This window comes from Lutra lutra, chromosome 3 (genome assembly GCF_902655055.1).
Source record: "Lutra lutra chromosome 3, mLutLut1.2, whole genome shotgun sequence".
Lineage (NCBI taxonomy): Eukaryota > Metazoa > Chordata > Mammalia > Carnivora > Mustelidae > Lutra > Lutra lutra.
Window position 1 is genome coordinate 38,798,943 of NC_062280.1, and position 27,094 is coordinate 38,826,036.

General features: G+C 41.9%; 1 protein-coding gene across 3 annotated transcripts in view; it reads right to left on the minus strand.

Moving 5' to 3' along the window:
• Window positions 1-1,618: 1,618 nt before the first annotated feature.
• Window positions 1,619-27,094, minus strand: part of SLC16A14 (solute carrier family 16 member 14) — a 37,453-nt gene continuing 11,977 nt past the window's right edge. For 2 of the 3 annotated variants that reach the window (XM_047722619.1, XM_047722620.1), the window contains exons 2-5: window positions 25,549-25,820; window positions 18,574-18,717; window positions 11,491-12,465; window positions 1,619-4,116 (exon numbers count right to left, since the gene is read on the minus strand). In XM_047722619.1, coding sequence (XP_047578575.1) covers window positions 3,965-4,116; window positions 11,491-12,465; window positions 18,574-18,717; window positions 25,549-25,807 — 1,530 coding nt within the window. In that variant the 5' untranslated portion in view covers window positions 25,808-25,820 and the 3' untranslated portion in view covers window positions 1,619-3,964. The remainder of the gene's footprint in view (window positions 4,117-11,490; window positions 12,466-18,573; window positions 18,718-25,548; window positions 25,821-27,094) is intronic. The other variant, XM_047722621.1, reaches the window with a different exon arrangement.

A 27,094-nucleotide genomic window follows, 5' to 3' on the forward strand; every position in this document is an offset into this window, starting at 1 on the left:
TGACAAAATGGGAAGTGGGCACAAAGCATAGTCGCTGCAAATCAAAGTCCAGGGTTGTCTTGGGGCAAAGAACTTCCATAACCAAGTGAAGTTCACTTGTGCCTTTTGCATGAAAAGCCGTGTTTATATTTGGCAGACACATTATTGAAAATGAGGCTGTCACTTCAAGGAAAATAACTGTAGTATTTGTTGCCAATGATAATATTTAAGCTTTCCAAAGGAAATCAGAATTTTGGGTAATTTATATCAACCTCCATGAGCTTGTCCACTTGCCAATTGATATAGCATTTACATACCATGAAGTTCACCCTTTTAGAGCATAAAATTCAGTGGTTTTTATAGATTCACAAAACTATGCAACAAGTATCTAGTTCCAGGACATTTTCATCAGACCAAAATGATACCCCAATGGCAATGGCCACTAGCAGTCACTCTTCATTCCCCCTCTCCTCCCAGCCTCTGGCAACCACCAATATGCTTTGTCTTTATACATTTGTCTATTCTGGATGTTTCGTAGAAATGGAATCACACAAAGATCGCATGATTTTTAACCACATTGTATGAAATAGAAAAACATCTGGAAGATCTATAAGACTCAGTAGACCAATATTTTCCTAATGACTAAAGTGCTGTTACCAAATTATAATTGGGCGAAAGATCCATCCAAAGTGCAAGACAGATCAATGGCCTCTAAGTGAAGACTGTTTAAAGAGTTCATTGATACTATGTCAGATTCCACATTGCAACAGACCTTTAAGAAATACAAGTGTGTTGAGTTTTGGCATGGTATAAAATACAAAAAAAAACCCTACAACTCTCTGAAAAGACTATTAAAATACTCCTCCCCTTTCCAACTACATATTGGTATAAGGCTGAACTTTTTTTCTTGCATGTCAATCAAAACCACATATCACAGCACATTGAATGCAGAAGTGAAGATGAGACTCCAGCTCTCTTCTATGAAGTCAGATATTAAAGAAATTCACAAAAATGTAAAATAATGCCACTATTCCTTTTTAAAAGATTTTATTTATTTATGGTTGAGAGAGACAGAGAGCACACAAGCTGGGGGACAGGGCAGAGGGAGAAGCAGACTCCCTGCTGAGCAGGGAGCCAGACATGGGACCCGAGCCCAGGACCCTGAGATCATGACCTGAGCCGATGGCAGATGCTTAACTGACTAAGCCACCCAGGCGCCCTCGATGAGTCTTAAAAAAAAAAAAAAAAATAGTTGCATAAGTACCATATTTTATTTTATAGTTCCCCATTGATGGACATTTAAATTGTTTCCAGTTTTTTTTTTTTAAATAACAAACAACAAATCTAAGAATCTTTGTTCATTTGTCTCTGTTCCTATGTAGGGAAAAATTTTAGAAATGCAATTGCTGGATTAAAAAAAAAGTGTGTACATTTCAAATTTAATTGCTGAACTCAGCACTTCTAACAACCACCCTATGGGATCCCCTCCAGGTGGTTCTATGACCACATTTAGAGAAAAACTGTTCCAGCGGAAAGAACCACACAGATAAACATCAGTTATGTCTTAGGACTTTCCCCACTAAAAGCCAAGAAAATAGAGATTTTACACAAAAACACACTGACCATCTTTAAAGAGGACAAAATTTATTTCATCGTATGTAAATAAAAATGACTTAGATATGCGAGGGGAACACGATAAAGCACACGGGATAAATATACAATTAACCCTTAATAATATCGTCAAAGAACTGTAAAGAATAACATAGTTTAAACAGGAAGTATGCATATATTTGCTGTAGTTCCTCAGAGCATTCTTTTTTATTCTGTTGTCAACATGAATACTGCAAGCAGGTTTTACTGTTTTTGTAAAATAGGATCTTCTGATTTGGTAGAAATCACTATTCCATCAATGAGGAGTCAATGAACACCTGTATAAATTGCAGATCTAACTTCAGTATAATGAAAGCCAGGGAACTAGAAAAAAAAATTCCTGTTTAAGATGCACAGCCAGCAGCGTGAACATCAGAATGCATTGACTAGAGCACCATTGAAAATACTTCGTTTGGTGTTGTCTGAAAATGAAAGTCATGGAAGTCATGTAGTCAGTTTTAAAACACACATGTTTTCTCGGTCTCATTATCTGAGTTTACAATAAATATATATAGAAAGACAGCATTGTCGCAGGATTTAAGAGTACCTTTATCAAAATAGACAGCTGGATTCTTAAACAGCAGCCAAAGCTGTAATGATAACAAATAGGTCATTGTGTTGAACCAAACAGAGGATGACATGCAATTCATTACCTATAACAATTTACAGGCGGTTCTCGAGTTATTAGAGGTAATAATGAGTGTGTACACTAATCATGCTTTTGTTTCTCCTTTCCATTAGCTGCCTTTTATTATTATTGGGATTTTCGTGGTCCCTTTGATTATACAAACCCTTCCCACTAGACATGAGAGCAGGAAATAATGGAGATGGAAGAAAAAGGAAGCTTGTCCCTGTAATTCCTTGTTAACAGCTCTAAAGCGTTCGGTGGAGGTTAAGTCTGAAACTGCTGGCTAAAACAAAGCTTGGGGTAACACTCTGTGATTCCAATTGTTAGGAATATTCTTGTCTCTAATTACCAAGGATAATTGAGAATGGTCTGTGCTCACTTCAGATAAATTTGACCCAAGACGTTGGCAATGATATGAAAGGATCTGTGTGTATGTGATGCGCAAATTGTGAGTAGAAATTGAAATAGTTCTAAAATGTGTGTAAACAAGTAAGGCAGCCAGAAATTTCCAAATGATTCTGGGGAAGAACATTCTGCAGGCTGAAAACTGTTTGGCTTAGAAAAATAGAGATCTCAGATAAAGGAAGAACATCATCTGATGTCACAGATTACAGTTATGTTGTGTATGAAATGAGTCAAGAGACCAATTTCCAAAACTGTGTTAAGCTCAGGCAAACGTATGGTCTATATGACAAGAGGCCCTGAAGAAGTGCTGTCAGTTACCACCTACTCCAATGTTAGGTGCACAGAGGTCTAGACCAAGGGCATTCCATTTCTGACCCTCACGACTTGATAGTCTCACATTTTGGATCAGTAACACACATCACAGATGATTTAACTGCCAATATACAACCAGCAGTTTCGTCTCTGTTTTACTATGCAGGAGAAACTCAGAAAAAATTGTATAACCCCCGATTATGCTCATAAACGAAGAGGTTAATGATACAAATGAAAGTGCTTGAATCCTAGCCCTTGATTCAATGTTTGTGTGAAAAAATATGACTTTTTGCTAAGGAAATTATTATTATTTATCTAGGTTTTGAATTAAGATTCAGTTTATAACTAATTAGTACTAAACTAAGATTGAGGACAGATGCTTTTCTTAGAGGAGGGTTGAAAAACTATACTCACTAGCTGCAGAATTCTTTCATAAAAATATAAACTATGTTTATTTCATTGTACTAAATGTATCACCTGTGAAATTAGAGCCTGCCTTTGCTTTTCCCTAGTAGATCAACAGCTCCCTGTAATAAGTCTGAAGGCTAATCAAATTCTTGTGCTTGAAACCCATTTACCTGTAAGCTTTCCAGAAGCATTTAGAGAATTTATTTTCACTGTACAAAGAGTAGATGAGTTGACAAGACTTTATTCCTTGTCTTTGTTTCAGAAGCTGTTTCTAAAAACCTTAGTCCCAGTGGATGACGAGACAGAATAGATTTTGTAAGGGCTTTTCTACCAATTATTTAACAGGCCGTCCTGAAGGATGTTGTCATCTTTAAAATGTATGTCGTCTTTCATCCCTTCTGACATTGTTTCTCCCCAAACGGAAAGGCAGTGCTGCTTTCAAATGAAGTCCATGTCATTTACAAATGACAGTGCCGGCTACCAGACAAAGCGTTTCCCAACGATGTCATGGGCTCCTCACAGCAACCATGTGAGGTAGGCATGGGTCCCCCAAAGAAATCTTATAGGAAACAGAACATGACGCTACACATGTGCACCATCCATGTATTTTTTTCTGGATTGTTCTATCATTTGAATACACGGTTGAACAAGTAAAAAGAGTATCCCTACCATGTAAAGTAGGCCACAAATATAGAAGGAAAAATCATATTTTTCTGTGATGTCATAGATCCAGCCTGCAAAACAAAAAGGAATATATTCAGTGTAACGTAGTTGTTAAGAGTTAAGAACACAATTATTGCAACTGTAAATATTTCTATAGGAATTTATTTCTATGTCATGTCATCCCTCAAATATGTCAGTTTGCCATTTTTTAAGCCCAGGCTATATAAGCCAGAGTCTCGCAGTGCCTGAGAATGGCAGGCATTTATCTCCCAAGATGCTAGGGTACCTTACAAAGTGCTTAAGGCAGGGAAACAGGAGCTGGCCGACCCTTGGGAGGATCTGGTTGGCAGACTTCAGAGTCTCTCAGGCTGGCACAAAGCCAGCAGGGAAAAGTGAACCTAATGATTTTCTTTTTTCACAAATGTAACCACAGATCTTTTCTCAAACCTTCAAAACTCATCTGAAGAAGTTTCTAGGGTATATCAAAAGAAGCTGAGTGGAAGACATTTGAACTTACATTCCATGTGGAATACTTGAGAGTAAACATCAGTTCTAGAAAGAATAAAATTTTCCATGTTTTACAAAATCCACATTTACAGCTATGAAACTTTAATATTTCTATATACAAAGAACTTTACACTGTCAAGGATAGAGCCTTCAGTGCTGACTGAATGATCAGTTTTTAATACTATAATCTAAAACTTTCATATAATAATCTTACTAGGCACTCTGGAAAAAACGATTATATTTCATGGATTCTAAGCTATCATGAATTGCATGATGCATAATTGTCTTCTGTGGCAAAAAGAAAGAGATGTCCTTCTCAATGAAAATATGACTCCATGTTTTCCCGGGACTTTGTAAAATGCATTCCAGTTTCAGAGATGTTAAAATGTGAAAGAGGGACGCCTGGGTGGCTCAGTTGGTTAAGCGGCTGCCTTCAGCTCAGGTCATGATCCCAGCGTCCTGGGATCGAGTCCCACATCGGGCTCCTTGCTCAGCGGGGAGCCTGCTTCTCCCTCTGCCTCTGCCTACCACTCTGTCTGCCTGTGCTCATGTTCTCTCTCTCTCTCTCTCTAACAAATAAATAAATAAAATCTTAAAAAAAATGTGAAAGAAAAGCCTCAGAAACTATGAAATGTGATTAGGTTTCAGCGATAAATCAAAGAATCAGTCACAGCTCAGGGTCCCCATGCAGCCAAACCATGTGAACTGAGAGGATTAAGCTATGCACAGGAATTTCATTTACAATAAAAATGTAAATTTTGAACATTCACTTTTGTTCATATCAACAAGTATATTCATTAGCAAAGATACAAGGAAAATAGGAAGGATTTAAGGACCAAACGTCACATTCCATGACCACTTTTCAAATAACGTCTTTTAAAAAATATCCAACTGGCAAACTAACACATAAATGCAACTCAACCTTCCCCCAGCAGCAAATCGCTACAGGAAAGCCATTGCTTTTTGCTCTGATTTCCTAGCAATTGTGTGTCATCTTTGTTTATTGTGTCTTGTGCATAATAAATGCGCCAGGGTGAGTCAAAGTAGTCATAAAGAAAAACACTGGACAGCCTGAAACATTTATATATTGTAACCACTCAAATCTGTAGACTCCAGATCTCCTTTAAAAGTTAACCAACTTTTCTGAGTGTGTTGTTTGATACACACAAACGAAGAAAACACCGGACTCCTGAGATGTAACTTTAGTAAAAGGCTCTATCAGTTTTTCCCACTCTCCGATTTGAGACAAGAAGAACAAGGGAGATGAACCATCTAATCCAAAAAGCAAAGACCCTGGCTTCAGAACTGAATGGGAAAGGCGCTGCGACACTGACATCTGAACAGGAACACACCTAGCTTGGGTCAGAGGCACCACGTGACCATCGTGCTCCGCTGTGAATTACCAAGCCGAGGCGGTCCGCGAGCAGATAATGCAGCAAGGTCTGTGTCTACAAGCAGAGCGTGGGGCGGGATTATCTAGAAGCTACCATTAAAAACAATCAGTAAATACAAATGAGGTTCTCATACTCCACTCATCCCCTATGAAAGCCGATCTTGTCACTGCAACAGTTAAAACTGTTTTTTTTTTTTTTTTTAAGATTTTATTTATTTCAGAGAGAGAGCCAAGCGAGAGCGAGAGACCACAGGAGTAGGGATGGAGGACAGAGGGAGAGGGAGAAGCAGGCTCCCTGTTTAGCTTGATCCCAGAACCCTGGGATCATGACCTGAGCCGAAGGCAGACACTTAACCGGCTGAGCCACCCAGGTGCCCGGAATCTGTGCTTTTCTTATGATCGAGTGACAGAATAAACGATCCTATAAATCACGAACACTGACAGCTGGAATGAGCAGAACTATCCTTGCTGCTGAACACGGATCCCAGAAATAGGACAAAGTCTTACCTGATTGGAAAATTAATTTGTACTTAGTTCAGAGTGTTTATTGACTTTTTTTGTTTGAAGTGGTTGAATATAAGCTCTGGGGGGTCTGTGAAGTGGCTCTTACCTCTTTCCCCTGAAGCCCCCAGCTTAACCATGAGCACAAGTCACAAGGTTTTAGAGTTTCAAACACGTTTTCTCTTGGTTCCTTGTCTGTACATACACAGTTCCCCCTTATGTAAAAACACCATCACTCTTAGCACAACCTAGCATGCCCTTCCCTCCATTCCATCTCCCCTCTTGTCTCTGCAGACTTTGGAACACCCTAAGTATATTATACTTTGTTACAGTTGTTAACTGAGTTCATTATATTTTAAAATATTTTCTTTCCTCTAAACGTATAAATGTTTGAAAAAGGGTGTCTCAGTAACTCATATGTCCTTTTTTCAAAAAATGCCCCCAACTTGACCAAACAATTTCATAGTAAAGGATGTGTGTGGGGGGAGTAATCCTAAATTTTATGTTAAATTAACCCCATAGATTTCTCTAGTCTACCTTTCAGATTTATTTATTTTTAAAGATTTTATTTATTTATTTGACAGACAGAGATCACAAGTAGGCAGAGAAGCAGGCAGAGAGAGAGGAAGGGAAGCAGGCTCCCTGCTGAGCAGAGAGCCCGATGCGGGGCTCAATACCAGGACCCTGGGATCATGACCTGAGCCGAAGGCAGAGGCTTTAACCCACTGAGCCACCCAGGCGCCCCCTTCAGATTTATTTTTAAAAGACTCTGGATCCTGCCCTTTTTCTTTGGTGCCCATTTTAACATTTCTGCCAGTTTGAATTGATTCCATTCCTGGGTCAGAGGCAAAGCGGGTCAGGATAGACAGGACTTCACTCCATGCTTTGATCCTCAGCACGCATGGATATAAGAAATAATGTTTCTGACAAGCTGCCCACCTCATTCATCCTTCACCACTTCTCCCTACAGATCTGATCTTGGCTCCTTGGTTCAGAGCCTGGCATCCTTGGCAAGCCCGATCCAACCATCAATTCAAATCAACAGCTTCCAAGAAAAATCTGGTTCCCTATTACATTGCATTTACTTTTCCTTTGAGTCTGTCAAATGAGGAGTGATGGCTGTTTTTCTTATTTATTAAATAGGTCTTCCCAGCCTTTGATGGAAAACACTGCAAATTGTTGCTAGGCTGTTACATTTTAGGCAAAGAGAGGAGGTATGTGCAGATTCTTAGTCAAATCCGGTGGCCACGTTTTGCTATATTTTACACTGGAAACATCTAGAAAAGTAGGCACTATTATTACATCTTTACAGGAGAGGAGCTGAATGCCCAACAATATTATAAATGAATTAGATCAAGAAGTTCATGTTGCTAAATGACACAGCTGCAATGTCTGTTTCACTATCTGATTGTATATTCTTCGCCTAAATGGAACTCTGTGATTGTCTAACATGCTGGTAAATGGTGCCAGATTTCTTAATGCCAGTAGAAGCCACTTTGAAAAATGGAAAACACATTCATTTCTGAACCCATTAGAAAAGAAAAAGGTAATGTGAACAATAATTTTCCCTGTAGCAAACACTGCAAGTAATAATTCCTAGCCCATTTTGAATTTCTAGCAAGAATGTAATGTGGTAATTTGGTCACTCGTACTGTAAGTCACTTCTGAACTATAAGGCGTAAAAGGCCGGGCCTCATCTCATGGCAACGTTGGCTCCTTGGTCTGGAAAGTCAATGAATTAAATGCAACGCAGTCAGGCAATGATGCTCTTGAGCATTCTTCCAGCTCATGACTTCAGTGCAAGGAGGAGAAAGACACAAAGAAGAGTCCTCTGAGGTTGCTGGCTTAAAGACACATAACACAACACTGATCTTCAAGTCCTCATGGCAGCCTCTGACACCCATTCATAGACAGTTCCTCACCATTAATACAATGGTTTCTACCTTCCACAGTGGATGACATTCAGCTCCAGATCCACTTCTAGGGAGGAACCCTAAGCAGGCAGAGGTAACGCCTGATGACGGGGGGTTTGGTGATAACTCCCTGCTTCTTATTCTTTTTTTTTTTTTTTTAAGATTTTATTTATTTGACAGAGAGAGATCACAAGTAGAAGAGAGGGGGAAGCAGGCTCCCTGCTGAGCAGGGAGGCCGATGCGGGGCTCGAACCCAGGACCCTGGGATCATGACCTGAGTTGAAGGCAGAGGCTTTAACCCACTGAGCCACCCAGGCGCCCCCCTACGTCTTATTCTAATTCCCTTCTTTTCCACTCCAAAAAGTGCACTGAAATGCTATTCAGTGAGAAGGACGTGACATGGGAATGAGATAAGGAAGCCACGCTGGCCAACTTTGGTACTTTAATGAACACGGATCTTGAATTGCTTAAGCCGCACTTCACAGCTGTGTTGTGATGTTGCTACTGAAATCTGGTAGATCAGTGTAAAAATAACCCCAGACGGACTGTTAGAAGCAGAAAGTACGCCTGGATCATGAAAAGAACCATCGGTGACAGATTCCATTCCCACAGACAATATAGCTTAAGAAGAGAGTAGATGAGCCACTGGTAATGTCTGCATCCCCTTAATGGATATTTCAGTTTAACATCTCTGGAAGGTACCATTGGTTGCCTGACCAACCCCCAATCTCCATTCTTTTCTCTTTTCCTCCCTTTAGTACAGAGGCTAGGAAGCTAAATACAGTTACCCTTGGAGCTTTGAATAGCTGTATGATGCAGTTCTAGCCAATCAGATAAAAATGGAAGTCGGCTGCAACTGAGCCTTTCTTCCCATTTTCCTCTTTGGTGTAAATGAAGATGTAGGGGCTGGAGCTTTAGCAGCCATTGTGTGGCCATGAGGCAACTAGCATGAGGAAAAGGCCAGGAAGCTCTTGGAGACACTGTCCCAATACCATCCAGTATCTCTGAATATAGATCTCAGATTATGTGACACAATTAAATCTCTGTTTAAGCTACCATTGGTGGGGTGTTGTCCTATAGCCAAGTGTATCCCTGAGAGAAAATTCTACATGCAATCACTGAACAAGTTCTGACCTTACAGCTGCCAATATAGTTTGCTGCACATCTGTAGTTATTCACTCTCACCTAGAAATTCTGAGCCTGCGTCTCTGTGCACAGGGAGAGAACAGGAGCAGCTTAGCCCAGGAGGGGCCCCCATAGGCGGCCACTGGGTTTCCTAAAATGCACCTTGGTTCTTAAGCCTTTAGTCAACCAGCTGTCAAATTGTCAGCTGTATAGACAAAAAAACCATGATGTCTTGAACATCAAATTCTGCGGGGCACTTCAAAGTAAATGTGTTGAAACAAGCCTTCTGCCAGTGGGGTCTTAGGATGGGAGATGACTCTATGATTCCTCGAGAGACCAGAAAGGAAGGGGCGGGGAAGGCTTTGTCCTGCACATGGGGTTCCCTGGAAGAGATATTCCTGCAAAGGATATGAGAATGAAGGGCCAGGAGGGGCCCGATGGGCAGGGAGTGTGGGCATTTGAACATGTCAGGCTCTGCCGAGTCAGCTTACAATACTGCACAAAACCTCCAGCAGCCTCCATAAACTTTATCAATGAAAGAAGGAGGCGGAGAATCAAAACGGCCACCGGTCCTGGCTGGGCAGCCCGGAGGGACACCTTGGGACAGCACTTTTGCATGGCTCCAGCCCCAGCCACACTATGTGAACTCCTGCCTCCAATCTTTGACAGAGGGGGGACCTTGTCACCTTTGCCCAGTACCTGGCCTCTTGGGGATTAAGCCTACCTGCTGATCCTGTGTTCTTTCCACAAACCCCAGGTTCAGAGATGTCCTAGCTGCTGCAGGACCCCTGGGTGCTTGGGATTGCTGGTACGCCCATTGCAAGAATCAAGTTATCCACCGAACTGTGGTGAACACTTCTGAGAGAGCTTGTTCCGGCTGTGGTCACCTGGCAGGCTCTGGGCCTTTGGTGGGCAGAATGCCCCAACACTCCCAAGCTGCTCATGTTCTAATCCCCGAAACCTGTGAAGGTTACATTAGGTGGCCAAAGAGACTCTGCAGATATGATGTGATGGGGGTTATCATGGTTGTCCTGCAGACCCAGTGTAACCCGGGCGCCTTTATCAATGAAAGAAGGAGGCAGAGAATCAAAAATCAGAGAGAGGTCTGTGACCACTGCTGCATCACCGACTTAGAAGAGGCTGGAAGAGACTAGGAACCCCAGATGCAGGCAGTCTCTAGAAGCTGAAAAGGAAAAAAAAAAAAAAAAAAAAGAAAGAAAGAAGGAAAGAAATCCTTCATAGCGCCTCCAGAAAGAACGTAGTTCTGTGGACACCTCGATTTTAGCTCATTGTGATCTAACTTAGCCTCCTAACCCCTAGAACTATAAGATTATAAATATGTATTGTTTTAAGCTGCTAAGTTTGTGACAATGATGATAGCAGAGGCAAGAAACTCCTATGGGGCTAGATCCAGCTCATAGATGTGTTGTGTGGGACCCACACACAGTGTTTTAAAGATCTGGAACTGTCATGGTTCTCACGGTGAGCAATTCATTATGCACATGATTGTTGAACCCCTATGTTTACACCTGAAACTAACGTAATGTATGTCAACTATATAAATTAAATTAAATTTAAAAAATCTGGAAATGGTCACCGAAGAGCCCAGAGTTCCTAGTTTTTCTTGGGGGGGGGGGGCTAACAATAGAGGATTTGGTAATAATTTTCCATGTTTCTTGGTGACAGAAATCAGCTAGAGTTGGGTAGAAGCTGCCTCTTCCCGACTGGGGCAGGGGTTCTGCACCATTCCACTGCCCACTTTACCAGCCTGGCCAACTTCCCTTGAAGATAGAGACCAAACGTTCCTGTACATTCTGCTTGAAAGAATGACCATTACCTTGCTAACATTTACAAATGAGAAGTTGGGGGACTGGAATGGGAACAAAAAGGAGCATATACACAAATAGGAACTTCTTTCTTATTTATCTTGGACTTCAAAATATGAATGAGAACGCAACCTCGCTCTCCACGTGTACTCTAAGCTCTTAAAACCTCGAGTGGTTTACCTGCGAAAGGTGGTCCCAGCAGCGCGGAGATGCCATTGGCACAGATGATGATGCCGTAGGCGTTCGCCAGGTGCTCAATCCCCACCAAGTCTTCAGTCACTACAGGCATGAGGGAAAAATAACCGCTGGAAAAGCCTATCAGCGCGCAGATGACGGCCAGGCCAGCGTACGTGTGCATCAGGGGCAGAATAAAAATACTGAGCACAAGGGTGAAGTTGGCCATCAGGAAGACATTCCAAACGCTGATGCAAGGTAAGTCGGCCACAATGCCCAGGATCACTTTTGCAAAGATATGCACTATTGCTATAATTGAAGTTAGGGGGAAAACATCATTTTGCTCTGATAAATTATACAAATTGACGATTTCCGGGAGGTGGATGAAAGGGATGACGAAGCTGCTGTAGGCAAACAGAGCCCAGAAAATAAAGGCGACGAACATTCGATTGGTAAAGAGCGAGGCCGCCCCAAAGTAGCCGGAGTACCAGTCCCGGAAGCCCTTCCGGACTCTCACGGTCAGCTGGCTGGCGGTCTTCAGAACCCCGAAGGCGCAGGTGGTCTGTCTGTGCCCCGCCTTCTCCTGGCTCGCCCGGGCCGGGGCGTCAGCGCTGGTCTCCTCGTTCCCGGGCCCGCCACCCTTCTCTCCCGCTCCGCCCAGCGGCCCACTGGACCTAGATCCAGGGGAGTGAGCCAGCACGACCCGCGGATCTTTCCCTCCTGGGTCATTCGGGTCTTTCCCCGGAGAGAGGGGCCTCATGAGCGCCCCGCAGACACACAAGTTTAAGGACACGGCGCCTTGGATGAACATGGCATTCCGCCATCCGTACTCCGCGCACAGGTACTTGAGCAAAACCGTCATGAGGAAGGTGCCGAACCCCGTCCCGGTGGTGCTGAGGCCCTGGGCGAGGGCGCGTCTCTTCTGGAAGTACCTCCCCACCATGACCACCGCCGGCAGGTAGGCCATCCCGCTTCCAAAGCCTGCGCGGTTTGGATTGGAAGAAAAAGCAAACAGCACAACATTAAATGGCCATATCCGGCATTTGCAGCATGTGGAAGTCATCTGCCATTCATTATATTCGTCCCTATGCTATTTCTTTCTTTTTTTTAATTACACAGAGAAATAATGTTGGTAAAAAAGCAGCCTTGTGGGTAAGCACAGTTAGGGTCATTCACGGAAGCTTCCAGCCCATCATCTCCCTCCAGCATGGGCTCCTCCAATAATAAAATAAGCCAGCATCCTCACATCATAATATCAGAATGAATGAACGGATGAGAAGGTAGATGAATGGAAGAATGAACGGATGTTGGGACCCTGCTGTCCGTGCTAATGGCCTTAAGTGCCCAGGAAAGTATTTTTGTACCAGCGGATGGAGAGGAATTCCGGACAATTTGCAGAAGCCTCAGGAATGGGTTCATTTGTTCACAAATTAATAGGAAGAATAAAAGCAAGGTACCTATAAATATACCCAGTGACTGGATGTCAGAACCACCTAATGCTAATTGGCAGCTCTGATTTTCACTTGCATCTTTCTTAGAAACTTGGAACAGTTTGTAATTTCCGTTGACAAAATTAAAAGGCTGGTGGGGGAGACTGTGTGCATTGGGGGCAGGGGACATAACAAAACTCTGTACTTTTTGCTCAATTTTGCTGTGAACCTAAAACTGCTCTAAAAAAAATGAAACCTGTTTTAAAAAATGAAATGAAATAAAATAATATAAAATGCTGGCCAAGAGGTTGTGGGTTGCATTCTCAACTTCTAGGTACAGACAGAGGTAAACCCTGAGACCCACTTCAGTGATCATGCGGCCATATACGGTTCTAATACTTAAGACTTCCTGACAACAGAACGGCAGCATGAGGGTGCAAAAGAGACTTTGACCAATCTTGTTTCCCAGAGCCGAAGCCTCCTTAGTTCATTATCATTGAATAGTTTCAGAAATACTTGATTTTTTTTTTTAAAGATTTTATTTATTTATTTGACAGAGAGATCACAAGCAGGCAGAGAGGCAGGCAGAGAGAGGAGGAAGCAGGCTCCCTGCTGAGCAGAGAGCCAGATGCGGAGCTCGATCCCAGGACCCCGAGATCATGACCTGAGCCGAAGGCAGCGGCTTAACCCACTGAGCCACCCAGGCGCCCCAGAAATACTTGATTTTAAAAAAAGACCAGAACCATCCTATATAAAATTATAAAAGTCATTACCATTAATTGAGGAGCAATGTTGGGCTACTTGCTTCATAGGCTTTATGTAATTGGGTATTCACAATAACCCGGAAGTTAGATGTGGTTCTACTTTTTTTTTTTTTTTTAAGTTTTATTTATTTAAGTAATCTCTACACCCAACGTGGGGCTTGAACTCACAAACCACAGATCAAGAGTTGCATGCTTTTCAGACTGAGCCAGCCAGTCATCCCTAAGCCCTTCTTTTGAACCTCATGAGGAGTTAAGTTATTTTCCCAAGACCCTGCTGCAGGAAACTGGAGAATCCTGGGCGGAATTCAGACCCCACTGCCCAGCCTGTTCCTTTTCCGCTGCTCACTGCCTCCCCCACTAAACCGCTCATAGCCCCCCCCCCCCACCCCTGGCCCATAGGATTTTGAAGAAGGATTTTGCTTCAGCCGAATTTCTAAAAGAAACCTCCAGAAGCAACCCGCCTCCTTTATTTACCTGAAAGCAGTGATATTTACAGCAACTGTCAGAAGTCAATGATCCTCAACCAGTCGTGAGGGTGGATACCCTTGTTTTGAGAACAATTAAGCTTCTAAGTGATTTCCAGCAGAGGTGGGGTCAGGTCCCCAAGCCCCTTTGCAAGCCTCAGTGAGGGTAATAATAATTACTTGCATTATGGGAGAAATAAGCATGAAGAAAACAGCTATCGGTAATTTTGAACTGAACTCTGGATTAATTTTTACGATGTTGATGTCCACAAAAAACCAGAATTTCTCATTTCCTAATATCTAAAGAGGCAGAGAAAAGTATTTAATAGCCCATAAACATACTCTTTCCTCCAATTGTAAAGCAAATCTCAGGTACATCATTTCAAGTGCAAATATTTTAGTATAAATCTCTAATAGAAGAATTCTTTAACCAGCATAATCATTATATCTTAACTGATAGAATGAATAATTCCTTGATATCATGAAATATCTAGAAGGTGTTCACATTTCGAATTGTCTCATAAATGACTATATATATATATATTTTAAAGATTTTATTTATTTATTTGACAGAGAGAAATCACAAGTAGGCAGAGAAGCAGGCAGAGAGAGAGAGGGGGAAGCAGGCTCCCTGCTGAGCAGAAAGCCCGATGTGGGGTTCGAACCCAGGACCTGGGATCATGACCTGAGCCGAAGGCAGCGGCTCAACCCACTGAGCCACCCAGGTGCCCCCTCATAAATGACTATATTTTTAAAAAACCCGTCTCTTTAATCATGATCCAAATAAGGCCCACCCAGTTGCCCCTATTGAATCTTAATCCTCCTTAAATTTTTTTTTTCTTGAAATTTAACTCTCTTTTTTCTTGAAATTTGTTGACGAAACTGGGTCATTTGTCTGTGAAATTTGTCATCTGAATTTTGCTGAGAGCACAAGATAAGTTTAATTTTTAAAAAATCTTGCTTTGTTACTGACAATAACCAACATCCTAAATTTAACGTGGTTATGGATTTCTAAACAGTGGAATAAAAAGATTAATAGGGAGAGAACTGAGGTAAAAGCCTAAAAGCAGCTGTCATTCTAACTTAGTGTGAATAATGGATGCTCCCATGTGTGAGGAAAAAAGAAATCCATGCTCGATGTTATAAGTATCTATTTCCCTGCTACACTATTCATGCCCTTTACAGAATCCCCTTCCTCATGTGGTTTTGCTGTTATGGGCACAGTTATTCCGTGAGCTTATAGGACAGGCCTTGGGGATATGGGTTTTTTTTTTTTTTTAAGATTTTATTTATTTATTTGAGAGAGAGACAGTGAGAGAGAGCATGAGCGAGGAGAAGAAGGTCAGTGAGAGAAGGAGACTCCCCGAAGAGCCGGCAGCCTGATGCGGAACTCGATTCCGGGACTCCAGGATCATGACCTGAGCCGAAGGCAGTCGTCCAACCAACTGAGCCACCCAGGCATCCCAGGGGATATGGGTTTTTGCCAAGTGGTCAGTCAAGGACCCGTTAATGTCTAGCCCTGGGCAGGGTCCTAGAACAATTCTTCACCATAGCCCTCCCAGTCAAGTAGAGGAAAGAGGTCTAGATGGGGAGAGAAAAAAAAATCCTGTGATCTTGGGTCAGTGTGGATGGGAGAAAAGATGTCTTTAGGAGACAGTCTTAAGAAAATGGAGCTCTGCTAAGGCTGAAGAAATTCAGTCCAGACTTCCTTGGCTAACTAAGTTTGCTCAAACAGACATTCTTTTCCTGCTTAATAGAAGGATACTCCTACACAGTTTTAATTGTCTAGGTGTTGAGAGAGAGAGAGAGAGAGAGAGAGAGAGAGAGAGAGATACAAACAAAACTGTCTCAAATGCTTTTTGGAAGGAAGAAGGATATCAATAAAGTTTTTTTTTTCCTAAATGCAAATTGTACAGTGAAATATATCTCTTAAGCACTTGCTTTTTTAAGATCTTCCCATCTTTCTTTTCTGTTAAATAGGGGCTAGATTGCCAATCAGTTTCCACATGCCTCCCTAATGACAGCCCAGGATTTTGTCTGTATAAGCTAACTGATTTAGCTGGATTTTCCAGTTACATATAGTTAGATATATGTTTGTGTGGGAGGTGGATACATTTATTTTCCGAGAATTTCTTTGGGCTTTTCCTGTATAAAAAGTGGAAGCAATAGACTGTCTCAAGACACACTTTCCTTTCACCAGCCCTCTGATTTTTCTCCTATGTTCTTGGGTCCAGAAATATTTGTTAAATATATAAGTGAATGAATATGGAAACAATAGAATGGGACACCTAGGTGGCTCAGTCGGTTAAGCATCTGCCTTCCGCTCAGGTCATGATCCTGGGGTCCTGGGATCGAGACCCACATTGGGCTCCCTGCTCAGCGGGGAGCCTGCTTCTCCTCTGCCTCTACCTGCTGCTACCCCCACTTGTGCTCTCTTTCTCTCTGACAAATAAATAAATAAAATCTTAAGAAAAAAGAATAAAAAAGTAATATGGAAACAATATTCTTTTTAAAAAATTTAATTTAAAAAATTTTAAAAATTAAAAAAAGAATATGGAAACAATATTAATTGCAGGTCAATAAACAACTGCAAGAAATAAAGTTCATGTAAACAAAGATGCTAATCATAGGAATGTCTAAATGATGAGACTTAATCTCAAGTCCCAGTTTGTAGGATTAAGTGTCTGTATAATCAACCACTACCACATCCCGTTCACGGGGTGTCAGGGGTCTGCGCAGTGACCCTGGTGTGGCTCTGTAGGCTCAGCAAGAGTGTTCATTTCCTCACCTTTAGTATGAAAACCTCTGTGTGGACTCTATGCATTGGAGTGCTTGGGGGAAAGTTTCTAAAACACTCACGGGAAACATCTTAAATTACTCTTGAAGAACTGTTACCAAGTCCTTCAGATCAATGGTTTCCAAACTATGCTTCAAAGGACAAAGAAGAGCTTTATGTGTAGATGTGGATCGGTGTAAATTACGGAGAACCAACTTGCCAACTTTTTGGTGAGCAGGTGTGTTCACGTCTCCTGCTATCATAAAGCATGACCTTAAGCTCATTATAAGAATGTTACATTCTATATGACAATTGCATATTAGCTAACACTTACTGAGAACTCTATTTTGTGACAAGCATCATGCTAAGTGCTTTATACAGATGATCTTCTAATCATTTCAACAACCCTGTAAACCAAGCACTCTTTTTTTTTTTTAAAGATTTTATTTATTTAGTTGACAGAGAGAGATCACAAGCAGGCAGAGAGGTAGGCAGAGAGAGGGGAGGAAGCAGGCTCCCTGCTGAGCAGAGAGCCAGATGTGGGGCTCGATCCCAGGACCGTGGGATCATGACCTGAGCTGAAGGCAGAGGCTTAACCCACTGAGCCACCCAGGCGTCCCTAAACCAAGCACTCTTAATGATCCCATTTTGCAGATAGGGAAACTGAGGTATGAGTAGGTTAAGTAATTTGCCCAAAGTCACTAGATAGTAAGTGGTGGGGGGGAGCAAGGTTTCCAAATTCTAACTTTTACCTCTTATACCAACACTTCTGCCAATGTGTCATTATTAGGACGGTAGCTCTGTACTCAAAAAGAAAGTCAGGCTGGATCTGGTTCACGGCAATCCAATTGTACAAGTAAGAAACTGCTTCTTATCTATGTGAATCCTGCTACCTGTTGATAAAGGAAATTATAGCTGGGAATGTATTTTGCAGAATGGATTTGTAAACCATGCTGCCTCGTAGCCAGTGACCTAGATTTGCTTTTTAAGAGTCTACATATATGTGAATTTTGCTGCTATTTCATTCATTTGAATAGGGCTGAAGGAGAAAATAATTATTCTATGATTCATGCTCCATTCTGTAGTTATTAAATGAGAGAATGTTATTAGTTTTCTTAATATTCAGTCCATTCATCTACATCTGTATTATTACTTTTCTTTTCCTATTCCTCATAAGAGAGAAGACAAGCACTTGGAACCAATCATAAAAAATTTAATTAAATTCTAATAGGAAGGCCAAGTACACTTGTTAGGTTGTTTTTCCACATGTAAGGCATATTTAATATCTTATGTTAAAAAGTATTTCCTGGAATATTTGGTGAAGTGGGGTGGAAGAAAAGAAGGACAAAACATGGGATGCCTGAGTGGCTCAGTGGGTTAAGTGTCTGCCTTCAGCTCAGGTCATGATCCCAGGTTCCTCGGATGGGGCCCGCACCACCAGGCTCTCTGCTCAGCAGGGAGTCTGCTTCTCCCTGTCCCTCTCTACCCTCCCGCCCCCTTGTGCTCTCTTGCACATTGTCCCAAATAAATACCATCTTAAAAAAAAAAAAAAAGGACAAACTATTTTAATGGCTTTCTTTCCTCCACAATTATTCATTGTCAAAATGCCCAACAAATATATTTAAAATTAAGGCTAAAAAAATCAATATGCTTACCAGCTGTCACTCCAAAGGTAATAAAGAGATAATGCACGTTTGCGGCGTAGGCGCTCAGTACCCAGCCCAGGGAGTTCACCAGCCCTCCGATTATCGCGGTCCGGCGACACCCACAAGTGTTAATAAACAAGCCGATGAAAGGTCCTGTCGTGGGGCATTGGAAAGGGAATTGACTGATGGTGTTTTATTTTCATGCTTTCCTCTAAAATCCGCACGTGAAGACAAAGAATAAAACATTAGTAGGGCTATTAAATAAAACGAACCCAAACCCCCATTGCGTTATATGCAAATAGCTTTTAGCATGCAAAGATGGGTTTCAGTAATTTCGCTGGAGAGCACAAGGTTCTAGGTTTTCAAGAAAGGCAGACCTGAAATAAACAGACAAATGAGTGAGTTCGTTCTCTTGTCTACAGCACAGGTAGGTCTGAAAACTAGCGGTCTATGGGCTTATTCAGCCTGTGGATGTATTTTGTTTATCCAGAACATAGTTTAAAAGATGTTTTGGGGCACCTGGGTGGCTCGGTTGGTTGGGCGTCTGCCATCAGCTCAGGTCATGATCCTGGGGTCTTGGGATCTAGCCCCATGTTGGGCTCCCTGCTCAGCGGGGAACCTGTTTCTCTCTCTCCCTCTGTCTGCCACTCCCCACCACTCCTGCTCTCACTCTCTCTTTCTGAAATAAATAAATAAAATCTTTAAAAGATGTTTTGAATCAGTTGCCAGCATTTAAAAATTAAGAGCATTCCCAAGAAATCTAATGGCAACACAGAATCCCACAGTTTCCCACACAGCCAAGATGGGCTGGAGCAGTGCCATCGCTTTCCGATTCTCTATGCCCACACTCCTAGTTTGCTGTAGTCATCACCCCTCCCTTTGGTCCCGTACTTGGCCTCCTGCCCTCACTTACATTACTTGTTATTTGAGTTTTTGACTCCAGACCTAGGGGGAGTACAGCAAGGGGGTTCTCAGGACTCCCATGCTTCCAGCAAAGAACTAATAGCTTATTTTCATGAGGACACCTGGATGCAAACCGTGTTGCAAAGAAAACTTCTCATTGCTTCATACTGTACTTCAGCCCCTGCTGACTCTCAGTCCCAGGCCGGCCCCACCAGGCTATGGATTTTTATGACAGTGTGTGAAGACTCAGAAATACGCCTTAGTCCACAGAGAGTGCCGGGCTCACAGCAGTATAGTATTGTATGCCGTTATGTCCTGGCTGCTTATGACACTCTGGTTTTTGTCAACCTCTTTGTTTTCTTCCTGATAGTCATTCATTCATCCATCCATTCATTCATTCATTCATTTTTATTACTAGGCTCTATGCCCAGCATGGAGCCCAGTGGGGGATTTGAACACCCCACCCTGAGATCAAAACCTGAGCTGAGATCAGGAGCCGGACGCTGAACCGACTGAGCCACCCTGGCGATCCTGTGGTAACTTCTGATGTCACAGAAGCTTAATGCTTGCTTTGGGATCCATGATTCCCTGTGCAAAAAGCAATCTATATTTTAGCAATAAAATGGGAGGCTGTAGTCAATATTCAGTAAGAGGGTACATTTAAAAAATCATCTTATTTTTGATCATTATTACTTTTCATAGTTATGAAACCCTATATTCTGGTGGGAGTATTTCAGGTTAAAAGTTTGTTAAACTCTAAGGAGCTTCCCCTTTTAGTTCAAACTGAAATAAAATCTTCCTTTAAAGTTCTACCTATATGCATGTACATATTTGGATGAACAGTTTGCTAATGAATTTTTTTTCTTAAGCAGGCCTAATCTTAAAAATTATGAAGGCAATGATTTATTAATTTAATGAACCCTGGTGCATTAGAAAATAACTTAGCAGGTAAACCTCTTAAAATAGACAGTATAGTAAATATATTTTACATAAATATACTGTTATATATTATAAAATGAGCACACTATATAAATAATATATAAACCAAACACATTGATATAAACATCTGAGGGAATTATTGGGGGCAACTGAAATTCAGAAACCATAAGTTGAAAGTGTGTCTTTGATTTCTTCACAAATACTTTTTAATTTCTTATTTATTTTTTTAGAAGATTTTATTTATTTGACAGAGAGTGAGAGCACAAGTAGGCAGAGTGGCAGGCAGAGGGAAAGGGAAAAGCAGGTTTCCCTGCTGAGCAGGGAGCCAGATGCGGGGCTCGAGCCCAGGACCCTGAGATCATGACCTGAGCCAAAGGCAGACACTTAACCAACTGAGCCACCCAGGTGCCCCCATAAATATTTTTTAAAAAAGGTTTTTATTTGAGAGAGAGCGAGAGAGCGCGAGAGCGTGTGCCTGAGTGGGGGGAGAGGCAGAGGGAGAGAATCTCAAGCAGAGGAGTGTGGAGCCCAGGACGGGGTTCGATCCCACAACCCTGACATAATGACCTGAGCCCAAAATCAAAAGTCAGATGCTTAACCAACTGAGCCACCCAGGCGCCCCACAAAGATTTTTATTTTCCTAAACCCACAGTCGCTTCACTATTGGAATCTCTGATGAGTGGATAAAAAAGAGAAAAAGGCACAACTCATCTGTTGGCTGTTAATCAGCCGTTTAAGCGATGACAGTTGACCAGATCGCAGTTCAGGAACATGATCATGTTTTCCATGTTACAGAAAGGGCCCAGAAGCAAGTTTTTCTGTGATACTGCACGTTTCTGAAACACTGCATTAAGAAAGCATGTGCGGAAAAAGGGGGGAGGTGGAATTCCCCCAAGTACGAGCAGATACTCCTGTCTGGAGAAATGTTGTATATCAAAAAGAAAGGATGAATTGCTTTACTGATAATAAGGTAAGATGATGACACTTTCTGGCTTTTCAGTTCATCATCTCTCACAGGGTGGAGCCTTTGTCATTTATGACTCGCAGACCGGCAAAGTCAGCCCCAACTGGCAAAGTTAGTCCCAGAAATGCTGTGACCCCTCCACGGCTGCAAAACACAGATCAGTCAAAATAAGGAAGCCAGACCCAAGCGTTCTGATTCTGCTCCATTTTCGCATCATTACGGATGCTCAGCTGGAATCTCCAAGATCAAATTAGCATTTTGCCAAAATGCAACGAACTGCCCACGCAGTCTAAGGACAAGGGGCAAGGCAGGTGCAGGGACAGTCGTCTGGCTATGATTCCCACTTCTGCAGAGCAATTCAGTGTTCTGGGATGAGACACAGACTCCCTCCTCTGCAGAAGGAATCTAATTTTGGCCCATTTCCCACATAATAGAGCTGCAGGGAACACCATGAGGAAATTCTAATTTCTTTCCTGTCCCGGTGAACTTGACATACAGTCACGGATGAAAGTACATAGTTCATTGAACTCCTGGCCACCAGGGCTCACCCTTCCCTGCAGTAAGGAGTTCAGAGCCTCTACCTCAATGACTCTCTGCCTAGGCTGAGCACTGGAGTCACTTAGGATCTTAAAAAAAACCTGATGCTCGGATTCCATCCCAAGAGATTTTGATTTGATGGTCGATTTTAATTTGATGGTCGAGGTGCAGCGTGAGAGGCAGGGTTTTTAAAGTTCCCCATGTGGATCTGATGTGCAGCGAGGACTGGCAACCACCACTCTAACTCTGCTTAGCAAGACAGTGACCTCTTGCAGCCTGAAGATGCCCCTAACATGGCTTCCACCAAGAATGCTTCCCATTGCTGTCACTGAGGTTGCTGTAGGGATGACAGAGGTGATTCCATTTTGTTAAAAAGTGGGACCTTCAGCAGGAAACTGGTAAAGTCCGTGCTAGCAAAGAATGAAATTATTAAGTTTCTTACATGAAAGCCGCTGCCCAAGAGAGAGGGAGGGCTTTCAACTCTGCAACGTAGTTCACGGAATTTTTTTTTTTTAATTTAAAAGAGAAAACCTAAATGGGCTCACAATGATTGGAAAATGAGAACAATTTCTATTTATTTACTTCACACATATTCTCAGTTCTCATCTGACGGAGTGACGGGCAGTAGGGTGTAGTAGACATAATTCTGAGTCCAGTGGACCAGCTTTGGAGACTCTTTCAAGCTCATTGGTTGTTCAACCTCCAGTAAGTTCCTTGAAGTCTGTGGACATTGTGTGTTCTTCTTCTGTGAGATAGAGACAATGGGCTGGTGCTGGTGGGGCTGTGGGATCAAAGGAGATCATGGACATAACGTGCACGTGGCATATGGTTAAGCAGCAAATAAAGGAGAGATTTACTGCAGGCTTCTGGCTTGGAAAACACCCAACAGCTCTGCAGCAATCCTTTATCAGGCAGCTTAAGATAACGAACAGCAATTTAGGATCATGATAGGATAAAAGACCTTTTATTTATATAACTACGAACCTTGCTGTGTTATGATTTCTAAGACCCAAGATATTTATTGAGCAGGTGCCTTTCCTGTAGAGAGGTTAGTCTACAATCTGAAATGACACTGTCCGGGATGTATGGACTCTCAAACAGAATTTTGAATATATAGTTATCTCCCAATAAAATCAAGGAGGACCATCACATTTCACGATCGCTATGAGTTAGGTGTTCTTATTTTGGGGGTCATATTCAAAATCATTTCCAAGACTTTCAGGACTGGTTCCCACTGCTTATTTTGGTAGAGCTTGTGAAACACATAATAACGTATGAGACAACCTCACTGGGTGATTTGGAAAATAATGGGACATTTCCTATCCTGGCTTTTCACTGAGTCTTCTTTTTTGTGGTGGACACATACTTCCTAGATTGAATCTGTAAGTATCTTGTTCTATCCCTTAAAGATTTTTTTTTAAAGATTTTATTTATTTATTTGACAGAGAGATCACAAGCAGGCAGAGAGGCAGGCAGAGAGAGAGGAGGAAGCAGGCTCCCCACCGAGCAGAGAGCCCGATGCGGGGCTCGATCCCAGGACTCTGAGATCATGACCTGAGCCGAAGGCAGCGGCTTAACCCACTGAGCCACCCAGGCGCCCTCCCTTAAAGATTTTAAAAAAAAGATTTTATTTTAAAGTAACCTCTACACCCAATGTGGGGCTCGAACTCATAACCCCAAGATCAAGAGTCGCATGCTCCATGGACTGAGCCAGCCAAGCGCCCCTTAAAGATTTATTTTTTAAAAGGTAAAAATTGGACGCCTGGGTGGCTCAGTTGGTTAGGCGTCTGCCATTGGCTTGGGTGGTAATCCCAGAGTCCTGGAGTTTGCTCCTCCCTCTCCCTCTGCCCCTCCCCCAACTTGTACCCGTCTCTCTTGTACTCTACTCTCTCTCTCTCAAATAAATGAATAAAATCTTTAAAAAAAAAAAAGGTAAAAACCTGGATGTTAGGTATTCTAGAAGCAGTTTTCCTTCATTGACTTATTGAGAAGGTTGACTCACATCCAACATAAAACTAACACATTGCCTACTCTCAAGTAAACCTTCCTACTTCTTAACGATGATATCCTAGTTTTAACAAGGTCAACGTAGGGTTGAAGGAGTCAGTTCCTAAATGTTGCAGGCCAGATGATTTACCGGCAATTCCCTCCCACACGTAATGGTGTCCTTATGTAATTTTAAAACCAGATTACTATTAATTCCCTTTGATAAACACACATACTCCACACACATCTTGAGAAATAATACTTTGTCCTTGTTTTCCATCATTAGCACTACCACCGTTATTAACGTTGTTTGTATTATCCAAAATAACATTGACTGAATGCCAGCCAAGATCAACAAATCTTGGAATTGGATTCAAGGAGTTAATTACCAATGTGGAAATCACTTTTCAGGGAGACTCCCATCAAACACAGAGATGCCTGTCATACACAGACTCTCAAAGAACCAGAAAATGATTCGAGGCTATTTATGTTTCCAGTGTAATTTCGTGAATACTAGAAATTTTTTAAAAAGTCGATATAGGGGTGCTGGTTGGCTCAGTTGGTTAAGTGTTGGACTCTTGGTTTTGACTCAGGTCATGATTTCAGAGTCCTGAGATCCAGCTCTGAGTGGGACTCTGGTGCTCCGCATGGAGCCTGCTTAAGATTCTCTCTGTCCCCCACCGACTTGTGTGCATGCTCTCTAAAATAATAAATAAAAATAAATATAACAAATTTCGATGTAAAATTGTGGCTTTTACTTTCAAGAGATAATGTAAGGGAAAACACCTGGTATATAATAGATGCTTATTAAATATTTGTTGACAGTAAAAAGTGTTTAGTTCCCAAAAGGAAACACATAAGCCATAATAACAGTTATTTATGATAACTTTCTAGCTTGGCATTTCCAACTGCATGAGAATGACTTTCGCGGACTGGTGTGTGGTTAGGTTTAATTAGAAAATACATTATTATTCCTTCCTGTTAGCTACATCAGTAACTTTTCTAAAAGCAGTTCAATAGATTTTTCAACAGCGTATGATCAGTATTTCAAATTAAATCATAGAAACTCTGAAATAAGATCGTCACTTGCTTTTTGTGGTGTTTTCTCTAGAATTTTTATCTTTTACAAGTATTTCCAAATATTAAATAAACAGATCTGTAATAATATGTAATGAATTAGAGCAGTCAAGAAAAGAGTTTGGGGTAAAAGAGAGTTTTTTAAATGATCAAATTTTAAAACACTCCAAATTTTTTATAATATCCAAATAATATCACACAAAAGGACACATATTGTATGACTACACTTATATGAGGTACTTTCATAGAGACCAAAGATAGAATGGTGATGGTCAGGGGTGAAGAGAAGGTGGGAAAGTAGAGTTGCTGTTTCATGGGTGCAGAGTCTCAGTTTGGGACAATGAAAAGGTTCTGGAGACGGATGGTGGGAATGAATGCACTTAGTGGCAATGAAGTGTATACCTAAAAAATGGCTAAAACAGTAAACGTGATTTTATATATATTGTCCCATGATAAAAAAAATAGTACTAGATATCATTAACATCTAGTATCTAATGTTTTGACCATATAAAACCTTACAGCAGGGAATTGTCAACTTATAATAATTCAGTTTTACAACAAGTCACATGTGAACATACCCACAATCAAGGTGATGCCCATGCTGAGGGAGCTGACCCATGCAGTCAGGCCACGGCTCTGATGGAATTCTTCGAGCCATTCCACGTTGAGGACTCCCAGGGCCATCTGGGAGCCCATGATGAGGATGTGCACAAAGAAGGAGGAAAGAACCACCATCCAAGCCCATCCACTGTCAATGTTTGGGTGGGGCTTAAGTGTCTTCTTATCTTTGGGGTCATCTTCAAAATCATACCCAATATCTTCATGACTTGTGTACATTTTCCAAGATTTTCTGAAATACACATGACAAATAATTTCCTTGAACAGCAAGCCAAAAGTAGTTTTTCTTCTTTGGACAGCTCTACCTCCCCAGCATAACCAAACTGGCCTTCAGATTCATCTTGTCATTATGCAGATTTGGGAACACTCCTGCCTTTTTACTGGCAAGTGCTTTTGTGAAGCCTGTTTCATCTCTACAGTCATCCTGTATGTAACCATTACTATGCATATTTTAAAGAAATGGAAATAGACTCAGAGAAGGGAAGTGCCTTTCCCAAGTTCCCATGACCAGGAAGTATGGCTACCAGGAACCCAAGGAATCGAACCCCGGTATTCCTGACTCCAAGCCCGTGCCTTGTGTCCAGCATTGGGATGGATACTGACAGATGACATCAAAGATCTCACAAAAGGAAGACAGCTGGCTCTAAACAACCTTTCAGGGGAGCTTTGCCGTGGTAGAGCTTTTGGCAGAGTATCTGGTCCTCATTTTGTGGGTCCAAACTTTGGTTTTTTTCAGTACAAAAGAGTGGATTCACCTTGGAAGACCAACCTCTATGAACACAACTCAGGAGAGATGGTAAACTAGAAGGCCAATTATTATTATTATTATTATTATTATTATTATTACAATGGGAGCTAGAGCTTTCTAATAATGGTGATACTCAGGTCGAATACACAAGACACAGAAAAGAGGCTTGGAGGCTGGCTGGAGCTGGAGGGGAGGCAGTGATGCCAGATCAGGCAAGGACTCTGGTTTCATTTTTATTTCTTAGGATGAGAATTAAGTATATGTAAGAGAACTGAGGATAAGGAGTAAAAGAAGGATAGACAGAAATAGAGATAGTAATCCTGGAGGTGGTGGAACAGCAGGATTGGTCTTGATCAGGAGGAGCAAAGCAGCAGGTGGATGGAGATGACGATGTCAAGTAGTGGGAGGAGAAGTTACACTCGATGGTCTAATTCTTGGGTCAAGTAGAAGTGAGGTCACTGGCTGAGAATGAAGAGGGTGGTGGTTGTGAAGGGCCCTCCACATTCAGGAAGAGACTGTTGGAAGAGACTGTTGCCCACGACAAGTGGAAACTATTGTTGGGTGGTTCTGAAGGTGGAGCTGAGCCCTGCAAGACAGCAGGGCAGAGCCCTGGGCGAGCAGCACCAGGGACAGAGTGCTGGGAGCCCTCAGACCTGGAAGCGCGCAATTCGAGCATCATCATCAGAGAATGTTAAGACAAGAACAAACAACTAAAAGTTGGTCTGCTTTTTATTATGATCACTATGTGCCAGCAAATC